The following is a 16,881-nucleotide window of genomic DNA, read 5'->3' as shown; positions in this document are numbered from 1 at the left end:
CTTGATGTTGGATTTTAGCTGTGGTCACTGCTGCCCCCAAGTGCACACAGAGCGCAAACAAGTTGGCCTTATAACGAACACTTCTGCTCTTGTACAGTATAATAAATTGCAGTAAGTCAAGGCAATTAGATATGACAAAGAACATTAAATGTATAACCCTTGTGCAGTAAATACCAATGACTTTTGAGGTGTAAAATCTAAATATGAATTATTAAAGCTACTTATGCATCAATTTTCATAAGAAATATACTACTGAATAAGAAACCAAGCTCCCCCACTTGACGCAATGAACGAGTTCTCTCTTTACACCCCTCTCATCCTCAGTAGCCAAAACATAATGCCCCTCAAACTATTATTTTTTATTTCTTTTTAAACTTAACTTCCTTTAGTTTATGACAATTATCTGCCTCTACTATTTATTGGATGCTGTTCTGGAACAATTCCGATATTTATGATTACCATTTGCATATTTTTTTGTAGCAGATTGTGTGATTTGTACAGTATATGTACCATATGCATTGCAGTACTTATTGCAATATAATACCAATTTATTATCATCATCATCATCATTGTTATTATTATTATTGCTTGTTTTATGTACAGTACATGGCCCTTTGGGACATGTTTTGTGATATTGGGCTATAATAACATTTGACTTGACTTCATCCACAAACCCCTTTAAGTTTCTTTGTCCAAGAGTTTGCAAGTATTTTTATGCGTTTGCACGTAAATGATAAACTAGGACACATTATTGTCACTGGAGGGAGTGACCATAAAGGTCTCCCATAAAAGGGCTTCTTCTGCAGGATGCAAAATGCACCAACACAGCTGTTATACTGTACGCACTTAATGATGTATGTTGTGAATTGTATGTATCCACTGTTGTGTTGTATATTTGTATAGTCTCCTCTTTAGCAACATTGCAGGCTGTGAAATTGTATCAATTAATTTATAAGTAGAATAAGTCATGAATGGGAAGGGGGGGGGGGAAATCCTGTTCATTATTTCTTTATCACACCACTGAGGAAATCTTGGGAGTATTTTAACTGCACATCGTGTAACTTGGTGACAATTAAACTTGTCCGCTTTTCCAAAAGACGTTTCCCATTGGCACGATCACCTTCATCGGACTATACACTCTCGCATAACATATACTCTCTGTAACACTGTAATTGTAATACACTCAAGACAACAAAGATATACAAATTTAGTGTGTAACAAACTCATCATAATTAATGTTTCAGGTACTTTCAGGTAATCTATTCTGTACTACTGTATTAGATTGGCATGCTCAGTTATTATGCTGTCACAATAACTTGAACTTGAGACACATAAATATAACGGTGTGTTGACTTGCCCATTTACAGCTGCTTGAAAGTCTCACTGATCTTGCATTAGCTGACCTGACATTGGGGAGAAAATTAGACTTGCACTGCCACCTTGTGGTTGAAACTTGGACAAGCACAATTTCATTCCCATTGATACCAGGTACAGATTAGATGCCATGCAAATGGGTTTTGATTGATTGATTGAATACGTTATTAACAGTTTGCCGATTGTACAGAGGAATGGTTTACAATGATTGTTAAAAGGATAACAATGCTTTGATGAATGAAGTACAAAATGACCCCAATGTAAACAAGGCTTTCTTGGATAAATGCTTTTTACAGACCTTGTATTGTACTGTACTTCCCTGTGGTTGTCCATGCAAACTGTAAAATAATAAAGTATTCAAATCAATCAATCAAAACACAAAAAGCCCTTGGGGATGTTTCCATTGTGGTCCCATGTATTCAATTATTTAAGACATTTAAAGATATACAATAACTGTTTGGCCCCCATTTTGGAGAGGCCGGCCATTTGAAGGCCCCTCAGAACCAACTTGTGCATGTGCCCTCCTCCTATAGGCTACCAAAGATTTAATAAAAACAAAAGTTTAGCCTAGCTGTGAGATGGTGTGCTCTAGATGATATTTTAGCATTTTAGTTAAGAATGCTTCCTCTGAGCTGTAATCAAAAGTACAGCCGACCATGACAATGAACTCCCGATGGTTTTGGTTAACAACAATACATCAGGGGTGTTAGCTGAAATGTTAGAGAGCACAGGGTTGCCCTCCTGCCCCTGGCAGGTAAATTAAACTTTTGTGCAGGTGGAGTTTGCTTTCAGGTTGTTCGACCGGGCAAGTGTTCGCTTGAAAGGGCATGCAGCCGCCAATAAAAAACAACACAAGATATCTGTCTAAATACCTGAACATGGTCAGAACGCTCTTTCTTCTGGTCTGTGGAATGTAAAATAAGAGCACTGTTTACCTATAATGTGCTGTAAAGCTGGGCATAGGAGGGGCTAGCGCCAATCAAAAATATAGTAATAAAGTGTGAACCCATAGTCAGTCGTACTCATAGCTATTTTGGTATTTGGCATAAAAATGTAGGTATGTTTTATCGCACAGCCCTAGAAAGTAAAAAAAAAACGGATTATTGACTTTTCGGGCAAGTGAGCATGACCTCTGGGCAAACTAGAACCAAACATGACCTGTACGTAATGACCTTAGTGTCAACCCCATGCTCGGCTTCACAGTAGAATGCTTATAGCATATTGGAGGACCTGAAATTATTTTCTTTTGATATCAAATCCACTGTCATGCCTTTATATAGGGTCCCAGCTGTATACATGACACACTTCATATAAATAACTACTAAACTTGATACTTGATAAACAACCAGCCGCAGCACGGGACAGAATTCACCCAGCAACAGTGTCATGCAGGCCTAATTGAGAAAGTGGTCAGCCTTCAATGCATTATCTATGGAGAGCAACCACAACTTTCCTCACCACACCAGGAGGCAGAGTGAGGCAGCAAATGTGTCAAAGTCTAGAAATGTTCAATGGCCAGGGATGGATCACTGACCCGGCCTAATGGCCCTAGCCTGGCAATAAGCCAAATATCACACATTCGGTCTGGCTTATTAGCCAGGCTATAATGGCCCAGGCCTGCTGAACCAAGATCTGTATTGTATAGGGGCGGCGGTGGCTCAGGGGTAGAGTGGCCGGATCGTAACCGCAAGGTTGCTAGTTTGAAACCGGGCTCCCCCAGTCGAAGTGTCCTTGAGCAAGACTCTGAACCCCAAATTGCTCCGACCGGATGTGCAGGTTGGTGCCTTGCATGGTTTCATCGTGTATATGAATGTGTGTGAATGTAATGCACAATCTATGTAAAACGCCTTGGATAAAGGCACTATACATTTACAATGTATTGGTAGTCCTACTCCTGGACCTGCAGGCCTGAACCCAAACACAATACAATCACACACTGCTTAGTTATTAGGCCAGTATCAACCTATGACAGACAGACTAGGGCAGTGTTCAACTAAAACAAAGCATCTCAATGCTTCACCATAACTCTAGCCTATGATATTCAACATAGACAACGTGTCACCAATGCCATAAAACCAAAGGGCACAACAGCCATCAGCCATGCAGTGCCAAAACACACATTCCAAATTTGTAGCAATAAGACAACAGCGTTTATAACGCACTCAAACAGATAACCGTTTACATGGCAGCCAGCAGTTAAATGACAACTAGCCTTGAAGAGAGGCTCTCAGGGTAGATTGAAATGAAAGTTTGAGAACCATGAGCTATAGTGTAAACTCATGTTAAAACAGTGCACTTGCGTGCTGCCATGTTAATGATGGCATGACACATGAGCCATGAGTTTCGGGACTTTAATTAGTAGACCTATAATTGGTAACACCTGTCTTTTTGCTGCCTTGAAAAAGGTCTAAAAATCCAATAATATATAAACAAAACCCAGCATAGAAAGTAAAAGTTCAATTTCTTATCTTACCGTGTAGTCTTCTTTAATAGGCCTACTTCATCTTCAGTCATCTTTCTGAAGCCCAATGAGACACTCCAAAGTCCAAACAGAATGAAACCTCTTCAACACGCCGTTCCTCTGTAGAAATCCTTGTAGTGCAGCGGTCTGTGTAGACATTATAACCGTACGGTAGGCTATAGGGCCAAGCTACTTCATTAATTACTTCAAATAATTAAACTTGGTAGCAGTCAGAGTAGGCCTACATGTTTGCTTAAGAGTTCCGCCAGTTACATTTTCTCTGACTGTCTCCATCCATCCATGTTTTTTTTTTGAAGAACATGTTGAAATGAAAGAAAACATTTAAAAAATGCAAGTCCATCTTCTTCTGACTAGAGTTGGAGCCTGGGAGGTAGGCTATGACTCTGGTGCGGTGGTACCATAGGTGGTACCCATGCAGTTTCCATAGTGCTTCTCTCTCACTGCTAGTCTGCTACTCTTCCAAGGTAGGCCCAGTTTTCCCTGCCCAGAATGTTTTGGTGCCCACATTTCCTGTTACCCCTCAGTATCGGCCTAGGCATTTAAAATACAATAATAAATTACGAATTCAGATTATTTGCCATTTTTATTATTATAATTTATTTTACATAATATTTAATATATAAAAAAAATTCACCATAGGTTTTAGTGCTCAATCCTTTCTGGTGTAGGGGTACAGGTACATGATTATTTCAAATGATTCAGCAGCATAGGCTAAAGTGAATACTGGTATCACTACTTTAATTACTTTTTTTGGACACCAATGACTTTCACACCACGACTCCACAGCTAGCATTTCTAGGAAGGGAAGAGTAGCCTACACTGGGCTACATGAATTAACCATATTAAATAGTGAAAATAGCCTGTAGATTGGCTATTCATTTCACAATAATTGAAAATATTTGAATTGTTTTGAAATAGGCCTATATAAAAATGAGAGTAATGCATTGATATTAAGGGAACTGCACTTTAGTTTGTAAGAGGCCCATTATATAGACACCAGGGGGCCCATGAAGGGGGAAGAAAAAAAATGAATTGAATTGTGTGGCCAGTCACCTGTAATGTTAGCATACATGGTGACAATAGCAGTTCTCTCGAGTGGTCGTGCGTGTCCAAGCGTGTGTGTATGAGTGTGTGTACGTGCGTGCATGCGCATTTGTTTAGGGCGGGGGTGGGGGGCCTAAAAAATATATTTGCACCAGGGCCATCGGCAGGTCCGTAAGCCACTGCCAATATTGCACCACGGTGATCGGACCAATATGCAGAGGTTCTCAAATGTCCCTTGGGTTACACAAACGTTTGCAGAACTAACTGTTCCTTGTGGTAGCAGAGCAACGTTGTGGCTGCACAGGACAGGAAGTTCCATACTTGCTACACCCACATAAATTCCATACTTGCTACACTCACATAAATCCAACCATTCTGGATGAGGAAGTATTAGAGTATGAAGAGAAAGGCCCACTGGCACTGCTATTCAATACCAGTGAATTTCTTGGGACAGAAGACAACAGAACAAGGGCATCAATAAAATCGGTAGTCATTTCTTAGTTGTTTGTTTGTTTCAGTCTGGCAGTATTAAAGACTTACTAGAGGAGATAAAGTTACCTTTATTAACAGATATTGGCTTTTTTATTTTACAGTTAAAAAAGGAATACGATACATAAACAAAACATCTACTTCAGAACAGTTAGCTTCCACTTGACAGCATTTCTCATCTTTGGAGGTGTGAGGCTCTCTGAATCTAGAAAGAAAAAGAACAAATAAATTACAACTAAATGAACGACCACCCCGTGCTGGTATTATACAATTATTTGCCTTTCTGGAGATTAAATGGCTACCTAGGATGTCGAAGCTACCCGGTATCAGATTGATAGAAAAACATACATAAATTAGATGTATATTATAAATAATAATATAAATGAGCTCACATCATTTCTCCCACATGAAACAACAGTGTATTATGAACCCAAGCATCCCTAATCTTTGCGTATCCGAATGGGAAATCTTTGGCCAAAAAAATAGGCAAAACAATAAACCTACCTTGCTGGGGTGCTATGGGCCTCTGCTGTTGGTAGGAAGCCATGATGCTGTTTGCTGTCGAGTTGGGACCGGTGACCTGTTGAGCAGGAAAAGTGGTTATAGTTGCATTTTATTTGGTTTAATTTCCTCCATTTAAAGGAGAGTGAGTAGTCCTAGGACAACAGGGGAACAAGAGGATCCAGGAGGAAATACATGACTAACCTGCACACATGCAATAACATTCACACCTCTGACCGGTAAAGCTCTTTCTAAGGCTAAACTAATCCTCCATAGTTTTCCACTCTTCAACAGTGTTGGGCAGTAATTATAACTAGTTACTAGTAATACATTACTGTAATATTATTACTTTACCCAGTACACGAGTAGTGTAAGGTATTACTCTGCCAAAACAGTAATATTATACCATATTACTTTGTAACATTATTTTTTTGTTTTGTTGGCTGCCGTTTGAAAACATTTCATTTAAAAGGTCGAGAGAGATTGCTGCTTTATTTTATAGCCTTTTTGGCTGATTGGTGACTCTCCTTCTTAATATTATTACTCAAAACAATTGGATGCAGTTCTAAAAGAAGTTGACTAAACAGAAAGTGTTGTACATCCCTTTTTTGCGGGTGGGGGGGACGCAAAATAAATATGTAATATTATAAATATATTAGTCTTGATTTCAAGAATTAATAATATAATATTACTTAAGGAGTAATATGTAATAAGTAACATTTTACTCTCTTATTGCCCAACTCTGCTCTTCAATGTTGCCACTGTGCTCTTAACACCAGTAATGGACCAAGGTCATTCATATGCATAAACGGCATTATAAAACATGTAGCTCAAATCACAAAATGTGATGCATGATAGGATAGCCATATACCATAACTGTAAAGTTGTATGCCTAAAGTTCAATATCACTCTGCAACTAAGAATGAAGTTGTTAGGCTATAAACATCACAATGTATAGTATTAACAATAAATGACAATAATCAGTCGAAAGTCAGGGTTCAGACGTTCTGCATTGTATACGCATTCATTCAGCCCAGCTTCAAGTATATTCTTTCAGCAGAGAAGCAAGTAAAAACCAGCTGTAATTTGGAAGAGACATGAGCCGACTTCCAGAAGGTACAATGCCTTCCTATGGGACAACTGCGCGCAGCGCTCGTTCTACACCAGAGCGTGTAGCTTTCAAACGGAGTAAGTAAAAGTAAAAAAGTAAGCCTTGCCGAGCCATGAGGCCCATGAGCCTATCTCCTGTTTCTGTAGCGTGAGGCAGCTTGATGTACAAGTACACCCCCTGGACATGATCTACAAGTACACCCCCTGGACATGACACTAGTATGTCACAGGGACTTACCCCAATCCAACCCTTGGTGCTGAGTGCCAAGCATCAACAGTCTTTTCAGAGTCTTTGGTATGACCTGGCCGGGGATCGAACCCGACCTCCCAGTCTCAGGGCACACACTCTAACCACAAGGCTGTGTATGGATTCCCATTCTAGCACATCTGTGCGTGTCATTTCAGGGCACCCGTGCGCGGAACGGAGCGACACGGAATATTCTATGATTTTACGAAGGTAGGTGAAAAACACTCTGAATCCTGGCAGTCAAAGTGTTTTCAAAAATAAAAGGTTCGTCGGACATAAGAAAATGTATATTATTTTCACTCACTGGTGTTTGACTCTGTTGCAGGCCCTCTTGCCACACTTCAGGGATGGCTGCCTCCATCAGCTGGAGTGCCTCATCATAAGCCTGCTGCAGCTTCTCCCCCTGTCCGTCAAACTGGAATAGTACCAGAGTCTTCAACAGGCTGTGCACTTCCTCTACAGTGGGCGGGACAAATCAGCTTTTAGACCCAGAGTGCAGTCTTATTATTCTTTCATTAATAGGTAGTGGCTTCTGGACCAGCAGTCTTTAGTCATTAGGTTAGAAATGGTAAAGTTTACATAGAATGAGTTTGGTTTGGTTTAAGTCAGGGTAAGGATCTAGGAGGGCAGCAACCCTGCAATAAAGCACGTTCTTGCAGGGCATCAATGCTTGGTTGGTACCTCTCATTTTGTCCACGGTGTGGATGATCTCTGCCAGAGCATGAAGCAGAGCTCGGTCCTCCAGAGGACTCCCTTCCTTGAGGCTCAGTTTCTTGCGCTCTGCTTTCCGACGGTTCTTTGACGACCTCCTGTGGGGTTCGGGAAAGGAATGGGAGGGGAACGAGATAAAGAATTGAGAGAGAGGTAAAGAAGATAAAGGAAAGATGCTGCTAACAGCTGGTTGTGATGATGGCTCTGTGTTTTAACAGTGTTAAATCCTGTGCACTGTTACTCTTCACTTTTCATTAATTTCATTTAAAATGTTCAGTTTCCTGACTGGACATTTCTCAATGGATTGGATCTGTGATAATTATATTAACAAAACTGACAATATGATGACATTCTTTCCCAAACGGCCTCACTGTTTCCCCTATTATGCATTCAGCAGTGCCGCTGCCACTGAATTGTTACGTACATTGTACTTTATTTAATGGAAGGTGGTTCCGTTTTACAAATCTTTACAAACTAAAGTTATGTTAGTACAGGTGATTCATATCTAGTTGCACAATTGTGGGCGGGGAGGAGAGAAGAGAAGAGCCCTCCATCCAGACCCATTGAAAGGGTTACAACACTCTTTGATCTCTCCCCAAAGCCATCATGTTACTTATGTGTAGTAGACGAGGGGTATAAAAGCACAATATTGAGCTATCATACCCAGCTATAAAGTGATCTCTCTCTCCCATACTGACGTCACATGCACCCGGTGCATGTAAGTGGAGGAGCCGGACAGTTATAGCCTGCAGAGGAGTCTTCTGACCTATTGACCCTCAAGAATGGTCAGCATAACCATGCTGACCAGATCAGACTGACTGTCTGATCAAAAACTGCCCATGGTAGCAGAATTGTGTGCACAAATGTACACACTCTTGAGACACTGAGAACTGTCCAATTCCAGAGGATTGGCCTTCATTGGAAATATACATTCTATTGACTTGTTTCCCTACAGACTCAGAGACTCAGTCCCATGGGATACCCTTGTACCATAAAGACTTGATTCCATTCAGTTGGATTAAGTGTCATCGCCACAGATCACAGCCTGACTTTGGATATGTCATAATGTTTGAATGTTCCACTCACTCGTTCCAGTCATAAAAGCATTCATTCACAATTCCTTGATCATTGATTGGAAATATGACATTCACTGTACAATAAATGTAATTATTGCAGATTGTGTGTTATGTGGAATCTAAAGCCATGATAAGTGCATGCGTACACCTTTTCCCAAAATGAACTTCAAAAAGACGTTTGCCTCACAACAACATGTTGACAACTTCTGGGAATGCAACTTGAAAGGACTTCGCGTCACAAGACATCTCAATGTCTCCATCTTGCAATGAGAGTGACATATGGTAACTGAGCCATGCATTGCACAACGAAGAGAGCTATATAATGAGGAGGCAGATGAAGCCCAGTTAGGATAGGGTTAGGAACGGTTAGGATCCGGAGGAATTCCAGAGGATCCAGGACCCTGATGGAGGGAGAGGAGAGGAACCAGAAGGAACCAGAAAGAAGGATGTCTGATGAGAGGGTCTTGGCCACATCGCTACACAGACCAACCCCGACGCTCTGACCTGAGCATCCCAGACGATCCCAGGCAATCCAAGGCACTACAACGAGAGGCTCAGGGGTTATTTACCCAGACGATCCAAACCCCTGCCGCCTGCCACACAACCTCTCTCCCTCAGAAGACAGACGACCCCAGTCTGCCTCTCTCTCAAAGCTCTCAACAAACCAACACTCAGGAAAGTGATGCATTTACATCAAGTTCCTAAGTTCATGGCAAAGAACATTATCTATATCAGATAATTTCATTATCATTTGATTTGTTTCTTAAATTCTATTTGAACCTGCATTAACCCTTGTTTAAGAATTCGTTTGATTATTGTGATCCATTCTACTAAGTTTGTATATAGCTTAGGTATGGAAATAAATTGATTCATATTTTTAAACAAGTCTATTATTTGCTCAAGAGTTGAACTTACTGGTTTTTGACACATGCAAAGTAAAAAGGCTATGTAATGGAAAAAGATCTCTTACCTTCAGATTCCATAGATTTATTGAGATAAAATAATAATTGATTATTTTATAATCTTTTTAATTATTTTATTAGTGGTTTAAACTTAAGGGTTAAATACAAATTAATCTTGTGCTTATTCCTAAGCTCATTTAACTGGTGCCCCTTCTAAAATTCAGATTGATTTGACTCTTAATTTTGAAAACTTATAATTCAGATTTTTGAATAATTAATTCATAATTATGAATTCCACTGATATAAAATCTACAGGATTAAATATATACAACTACTACATATTGGCGCCCCGTGTGAGGCCCACCTATTGTTGATTCAACATATTTGATGCCCCGTACATGTTTGGCCAACATATCGTTGAATCAACATAGGATTTCAACCTTAAACCCTTGTTAAATCGGCTCCACACTATGGCATGGAGTGAGGCCAATTTAACATCCTTGCTTTGCTGATGTGTCATCAACAAGTTGCTTTTCCTTCAGTAAATTCAACTATGAGCAATTAAACTTGTTGTTAAGGTACATATTGGAACTTGACGTCTCATCCAATTAGGACCTTAACAACCTAAAAGATAAATGATAATTCAACAGGCAGTTGAAAGTCTAGTCTTGCCTGACTGTCTTAGCCTGTGTAACTTAATACCTGTGCAGCTCCAGTTATTTTTGTGCAAAACGGAGTGCACAGATCCCTGCATGGTCTATCTTGAGAGCTTATGAGCCATTCATCTATCCGACTCTATCCGAGTCTAACCGTCATCAATTTTGCGCAAAATCGAGTCAACGTGTGTCCACTGACATACCAGAGTGTGAAAACGCAAAATAAGCAATTTGTTCATATTGTGATCCTTCGATATGATCAAATCTTCTTAAAGGATCTAATAAACCACTGTGAATTAATAAATATAGGCATAGCTAACCTATTTATTATATGTTGGTTCATTTTTGTATAAGTGAAGATAAGACAGATAGCTACTGCGCTCCTTATACAATTTGTTCATATTGTAATCCTTCAATATGATCCAATCTCTGGTAAAGGATCTAATAAACCACTGTAAATTAATAAATATAGGCATAGCTAACTTATTTATTATATGTTGGTTCATTTTTGTATAAGTGAAGATAAGACAGACAGCCACTGCGCTCCTTATACAATTTGTTCATATTGTAATCCTTCAATATGATCCAATCTCTGGTAAAGGATCTAATAAACCACTGTAAATTAATAAATATAGGCATAGCTAACTTATTTATTATATGTTGGTTCATTTTTGTATAAGTGAAGATAAGACAGACAGCCACTGCGCTCCTTATACAATTTGTTCATATTGTAATCCTTCAATATGATCCAATCTCTGGTAAAGGATCTAATAAACCACTGTAAATTAATAAATATAGGCATAGCTAACTTATTTATTATATGTTGGTTCATTTTTGTATAAGTGAAGATAAGACAGACAGCCACTGCGCTCCTTGTACAATTTGTTCATATTGTAATCCTTCAATATGATCCAATCTTCTTAAAGGATCTAATAAACCACTGTAAATTAATAAATATAGGCATAGCTAACTTATTTATTATATGTTGGTTCATTTTTGTATAAGTGAAGATAAGACAGATAGCCACTGCGCTCCTTGTACAATTTGTTCGTATTGTAATCCTTCAATATGATCCAATCTTCTTAAAGGATCTAATAAACCACTGTAAATTAATAAATATAGGCATAGCTAACCTATTTATTATATGATGGTTCATTTATGTATAAGTGAAGATAAGACAGATAGCGACTGCGCTCCTTGTACTTCCACATTTTAAAAGATCGCTTTCCTTAATTTGCAAGCCAACGAAAGCTGCTTTTAAAATTAACCCTCTGATTCTCAGCAAAGAGGGTGGACAGAATTTATGTGACAGCCACAGTCAGCTAGCTATAAACACCCAAGTGTGCTTACATTCTTTCTAGTCACGTGACGCGCTCTCCAGACGGCAAACCATCAACGCCATCTTGAGTGTACCACGCGTCCCTTACAGACTGCCATATTTGTGGCTGTCCCATTGTGTACGTGAGTGTTCTTAATACACATCTCCCCCTCGAGAGGAGGAGAGGTCTATTTTTGTCTGGGACACCGGACCCCATAGACACACACACTCACATACCATACGCACACACACACACACACACACACACACACTGCAAGAGACTTCCCTTTCTCTCTGCGGTGTCTGTGTTAGTCAGTGTGTGTCAAAATTATCAAAGTAATTGATTAGATCAATCTAACTCTTGCTTGTTGACCCTTCCAAATAATATTGCATTAATGCAATTATTTAACTAAAGGCCTATCATTTTTGTTGTGGTTAACTTACCTTTATCCTTGCTTAATTCTCTAATCAATCTCCCTGTGTTACAGAGACAAAAATGGCTGACGCCTTATCCCAAAATACCAGTGTCATGGAATTGGTATGGTCTCTGTCACCTCTAGTGATGATGATTCTTATCACCGGATCATCATACCCTAAGGTCTTTCTTATAAAAGTACTTCATGTGCTAAAATTAATCACAGAATTTGTACTAACAACACTTGATTCAAAACCATTAGAGAAAGCAACGCAGAATTGCATTAATGATAATTCTAAAGATTTGAACCAATTTCCCTCTCCAGTTCTCAAAGATAAATGTGATTGCACGTGCCCTTTGACAGTGGAAAAGGAATGTTCAAAGCAACCACATTTGGAAGTGGAGGAGGTGCAAAATAAACAGACTACCAATGATAGTTTTATTTCTGCATTAAATATGGTACTGGACACCAACACAAACCTTAAGGTCCAAATGGAAGATATACAAAAATCAATTACCTCTTTTAATGTCGTCACTAAAGAGACAGTAACTCAAATAGCTACATTAAAACAAAGTATTGATTTAATTAAAAGTCAAAAGCATGGAAGTGAACAACTTACGATTAAGAGTAATCAACAACAAGAAGATATTATTTTACTTAAGGGACAGATTCCTAAAAAGCCATTAAAACTTCCCAGGCTTGAAACAGAATCTGATGAAACTGATATTGAGTTGTTAAGAGATATTGACCTCTTTCATAAAAGTTATTCAAAAGGATCCACAGGACAACAGATTCCTAAAAAGCCATTAAAACTTCCCAGGCTTGAAACAGAATCTGATGAAACTGATATTGAGTTGTTAAGAGATATTGACCTCTTTCATAAAAGTTATTCAAAAGGATCCACAGGACAACAGATTCCTAAAAAGCCATTAAAACTTCCCAGGCTTGAAACAGAATCTGATCAAATTAATATTGTCGAGTTGTTAAGAGATATTGACCTCTTTCGTAAAGGTTGTTCAAAAGGAACCACAGGACAACAGATTTCTAAAAAGCCATTAAAACTTCCAGCTGTTAATTCTGAGATTCAGACCGGCCAGGCCCCCAAAACAGTCCATGAGGCCTTAGAAGTTTTACCTGACATACCAGATGTTTTACCTGACATCACAGTGTCTCTCCAAAATGTTCCTTTTGAAAATATGACTACCGACAAATTAGACAAAATAGCACATCATATTCCCAGGTTTGAAACAGCATCTGACAATTGCGATATCGTTGGATATTTAAGAAATATTGACTACTTTCTTAAAGGTTATTCAGGTGTAACCACAGACCACAAAATCCAACTGATCGTAATGACCTCTGGTTCTGAGGTACGACGATTTATTGATCGTCAACTGTCCGATGTCGTTGAAAATTATGATGCTCTGTCCCAGAGTCTTATTGGGGAATATCAAGTCCACAAGTCGGAGGGAATATCTGCCGCTCTTTCCTTAAGACAAAAGAAAGGTGAACGTCCTAGCACTTTCTTTAGTCGTTTGCGAAAAGCGTGGTTCTCTGGCCAGAACACTATTCAAATGGAAGAAGATCAATCATTTAAATCATTCTTTCTCAATCAACTTGATACAAGCATCAGACCTAGTGTCCGAGACAACACGGACAAGAATATGTCCAGCAGTGAATTAAGAACGGTCGCTGACCGAATTTATAATAATGATCTTATTGAGATGGCTTGGGAAAAGTATACCAACCAGTCTCACCCACAGGGAGGTCCCAGTGACCCTGCAGTTGTGAGCTCACCTGTCCAATCAAGACGGAAAAATAATGCTTTTCTAAATTCCGATAAACATAGGCCCAACTGTACCCCTGCGGAAAGATCCGTGAACTGGCGACTAAAGTCTGATGCTTGAATGAAGTCTATCCTCTCATGCTAAATTACTAGTGATAGTTCATAAATAAAAAGTAACCAATAGAATAAAACTAAAACCTGTTTTATTATGCTAATCAATACTTGGGATTATAAACTATGGTATTTTTACCCTGTCAAATTGATTCACTGACAAAACATTTTAACTTATATAAACCAGCAAACTATTATGCGTCTGGGCTCCCTATGTCCTCATGATATACCAGAACAGCTGCTGGCATATTATGACATGCATTCCAATAACTCTTAAATTGGGGGGTCTTTGCATATACTTTTGTGAATCTCCTTCACAGGAGATATGCTGCTTTATTTTGTTAAAATGAGTCCTTAGACTAGCACTAATCAAGCTAAAGTAACATAGTACTCCCAAATACCGCGTTGTTACTCTGTCACTAGAATTAATGCAAACTGAACGGAGTTAACTTTGTTTTTCTGTAACTCTGTTTTACAGACCGCGTGTCGAGACATCTGCCATTGGGGGATGTCAATTTTTTTTTAGTTGCTATTGGCTCTCAAGATATCTACCTATCGCCCAAAATAGTCAACTTCATAGGGACCTTAATCGTTCACTGGTTAATAAGCTAGTAGCCTACAGGGTGGAAACTGATCAACCAGTCAATATTACACTCAATATTAAACTATTACCTCCTACACTATGCCCCATAGGTCTCAAGTACTGAAATAGCCACCGACCTGCATGCTGCATGTATACCAGGTGCCCCTTTTTGTGTAGGAACCCCAAGGAATGAGGTGACATCCTTAGTCCCCTCCCTATAGAAGTTTTGGGAAGAATTCTCAGCTTTGACCCAACCAGTCAACATAATTCCTTCCCTTCTTTTCTTTATTTTCTTTCCTTTCTTTTATTCAAACTTAGTGTAGTCCCCCTATACTCCAACTACTGTGAAAATAGGAAATCCCCATTTCCTTATAGGGTAGAACAACACTCAGAATGAAACCCCAGTATTGTTCATAATATACTGCATGCTGTTTTATCCCTTTTAATAAAAGTCTACTTATAATCTCAGGAAGTTTTCATTAATGAAATTAAATTATGGATCAGTAGCATTAGCAAACTATAGGCGTAGCATAGAGATATGTTCTTATGCCATGAATTTGCTAACATGATCTATTGCTTCCCTGAGTTCATTGATTGTGCTTTTATCAACTACTTCTTTTCATAATCAAAATATCATCAGTAACCTTTGACCTTTTGATTGTGAAATGGGGGATTTGTAGTAGACGAGGGGTATAAAAGCACAATATTGAGCTATCATACCCAGCTATAAAGTGATCTCTCTCTCCCATACTGACGTCACATGCACCCGGTGCATGTAAGTGGAGGAGCCGGACAGTTATAGCCTGCAGAGGAGTCTTCTGACCTATTGACCCTCAAGAATGGTCAGCATAACCATGCTGACCAGATCAGACTGACTGTCTGATCAAAAACTGCCCATGGTAGCAGAATTGTGTGCACAAATGTACACACTCTTGAGACACTGAGAACTGTCCAATTCCAGAGGATTGGCCTTCATTGGAAATATACATTCTATTGACTTGTTTCCCTACAGACTCAGAGACTCAGTCCCATGGGATACCCTTGTACCATAAAGACTTGATTCCATTCAGTTGGATTAAGTGTCATCGCCACAGATCACAGCCTGACTTTGGATATGTCATAATGTTTGAATGTTCCACTCACTCGTTCCAGTCATAAAAGCATTCATTCACAATTCCTTGATCATTGATTGGAAATATGACATTCACTGTACAATAAATGTAATTATTGCAGATTGTGTGTTATGTGGAATCTAAAGCCATGATAAGTGCATGCGTACACCTTTTCCCAAAATGAACTTCAAAAAGACGTTTGCCTCACAACAACATGTTGACAACTTCTGGGAATGCAACTTGAAAGGACTTCGCGTCACAAGACATCTCAATGTCTCCATCTTGCAATGAGAGTGACATATGGTAACTGAGCCATGCATTGCACAACGAAGAGAGCTATATAATGAGGAGGCAGATGAAGCCCAGTTAGGATAGGGTTAGGAACGGTTAGGATCCGGAGGAATTCCAGAGGATCCAGGACCCTGATGGAGGGAGAGGAGAGGAACCAGAAGGAACCAGAAAGAAGGATGTCTGATGAGAGGGTCTTGGCCACATCGCTACACAGACCAACCCCGACGCTCTGACCTGAGCATCCCAGACGATCCCAGGCAATCCAAGGCACTACAACGAGAGGCTCAGGGGTTATTTACCCAGACGATCCAAACCCCTGCCGCCTGCCACACAACCTCTCTCCCTCAGAAGACAGACGACCCCAGTCTGCCTCTCTCTCAAAGCTCTCAACAAACCAACACTCAGGAAAGTGATGCATTTACATCAAGTTCCTAAGTTCATGGCAAAGAACATTATCTATATCAGATAATTTCATTATCATTTGATTTGTTTCTTAAATTCTATTTGAACCTGCATTAACCCTTGTTTAAGAATTCGTTTGATTATTGTGATCCATTCTACTAAGTTTGTATATAGCTTAGGTATGGAAATAAATTGATTCATATTTTTAAACAAGTCTATTATTTGCTCAAGAGTTGAACTTACTGGTTTTTGACACATGCAAAGTAAAAA

At 39.3% G+C, this 16,881-nt stretch overlaps 1 protein-coding gene across 1 annotated transcript in view; it reads right to left on the bottom strand.

The window, feature by feature from the left end:
• Window positions 1–5,440: 5,440 nt before the first annotated feature.
• Window positions 5,441–16,881, bottom strand: part of elp1 (elongator acetyltransferase complex subunit 1) — a 226,919-nt gene continuing 215,478 nt past the window's right edge. The window contains exons 34-37 of the mRNA XM_079507968.1: window positions 7,929–8,056; window positions 7,552–7,703; window positions 5,894–5,969; window positions 5,441–5,594 (exon numbers count right to left, since the gene is read on the bottom strand). Coding sequence (XP_079364094.1) covers window positions 5,527–5,594; window positions 5,894–5,969; window positions 7,552–7,703; window positions 7,929–8,056 — 424 coding nt within the window. The 3' untranslated portion in view covers window positions 5,441–5,526. The remainder of the gene's footprint in view (window positions 5,595–5,893; window positions 5,970–7,551; window positions 7,704–7,928; window positions 8,057–16,881) is intronic.

Source organism: Electrona antarctica (assembly GCF_951216825.1).
Source record: "Electrona antarctica genome assembly, chromosome: 1".
NCBI lineage: Eukaryota > Metazoa > Chordata > Actinopteri > Myctophiformes > Myctophidae > Electrona > Electrona antarctica.
Note: the sequence above shows the minus strand (reverse complement) of the source record. Positions and strands in the feature narration are given on the sequence as shown.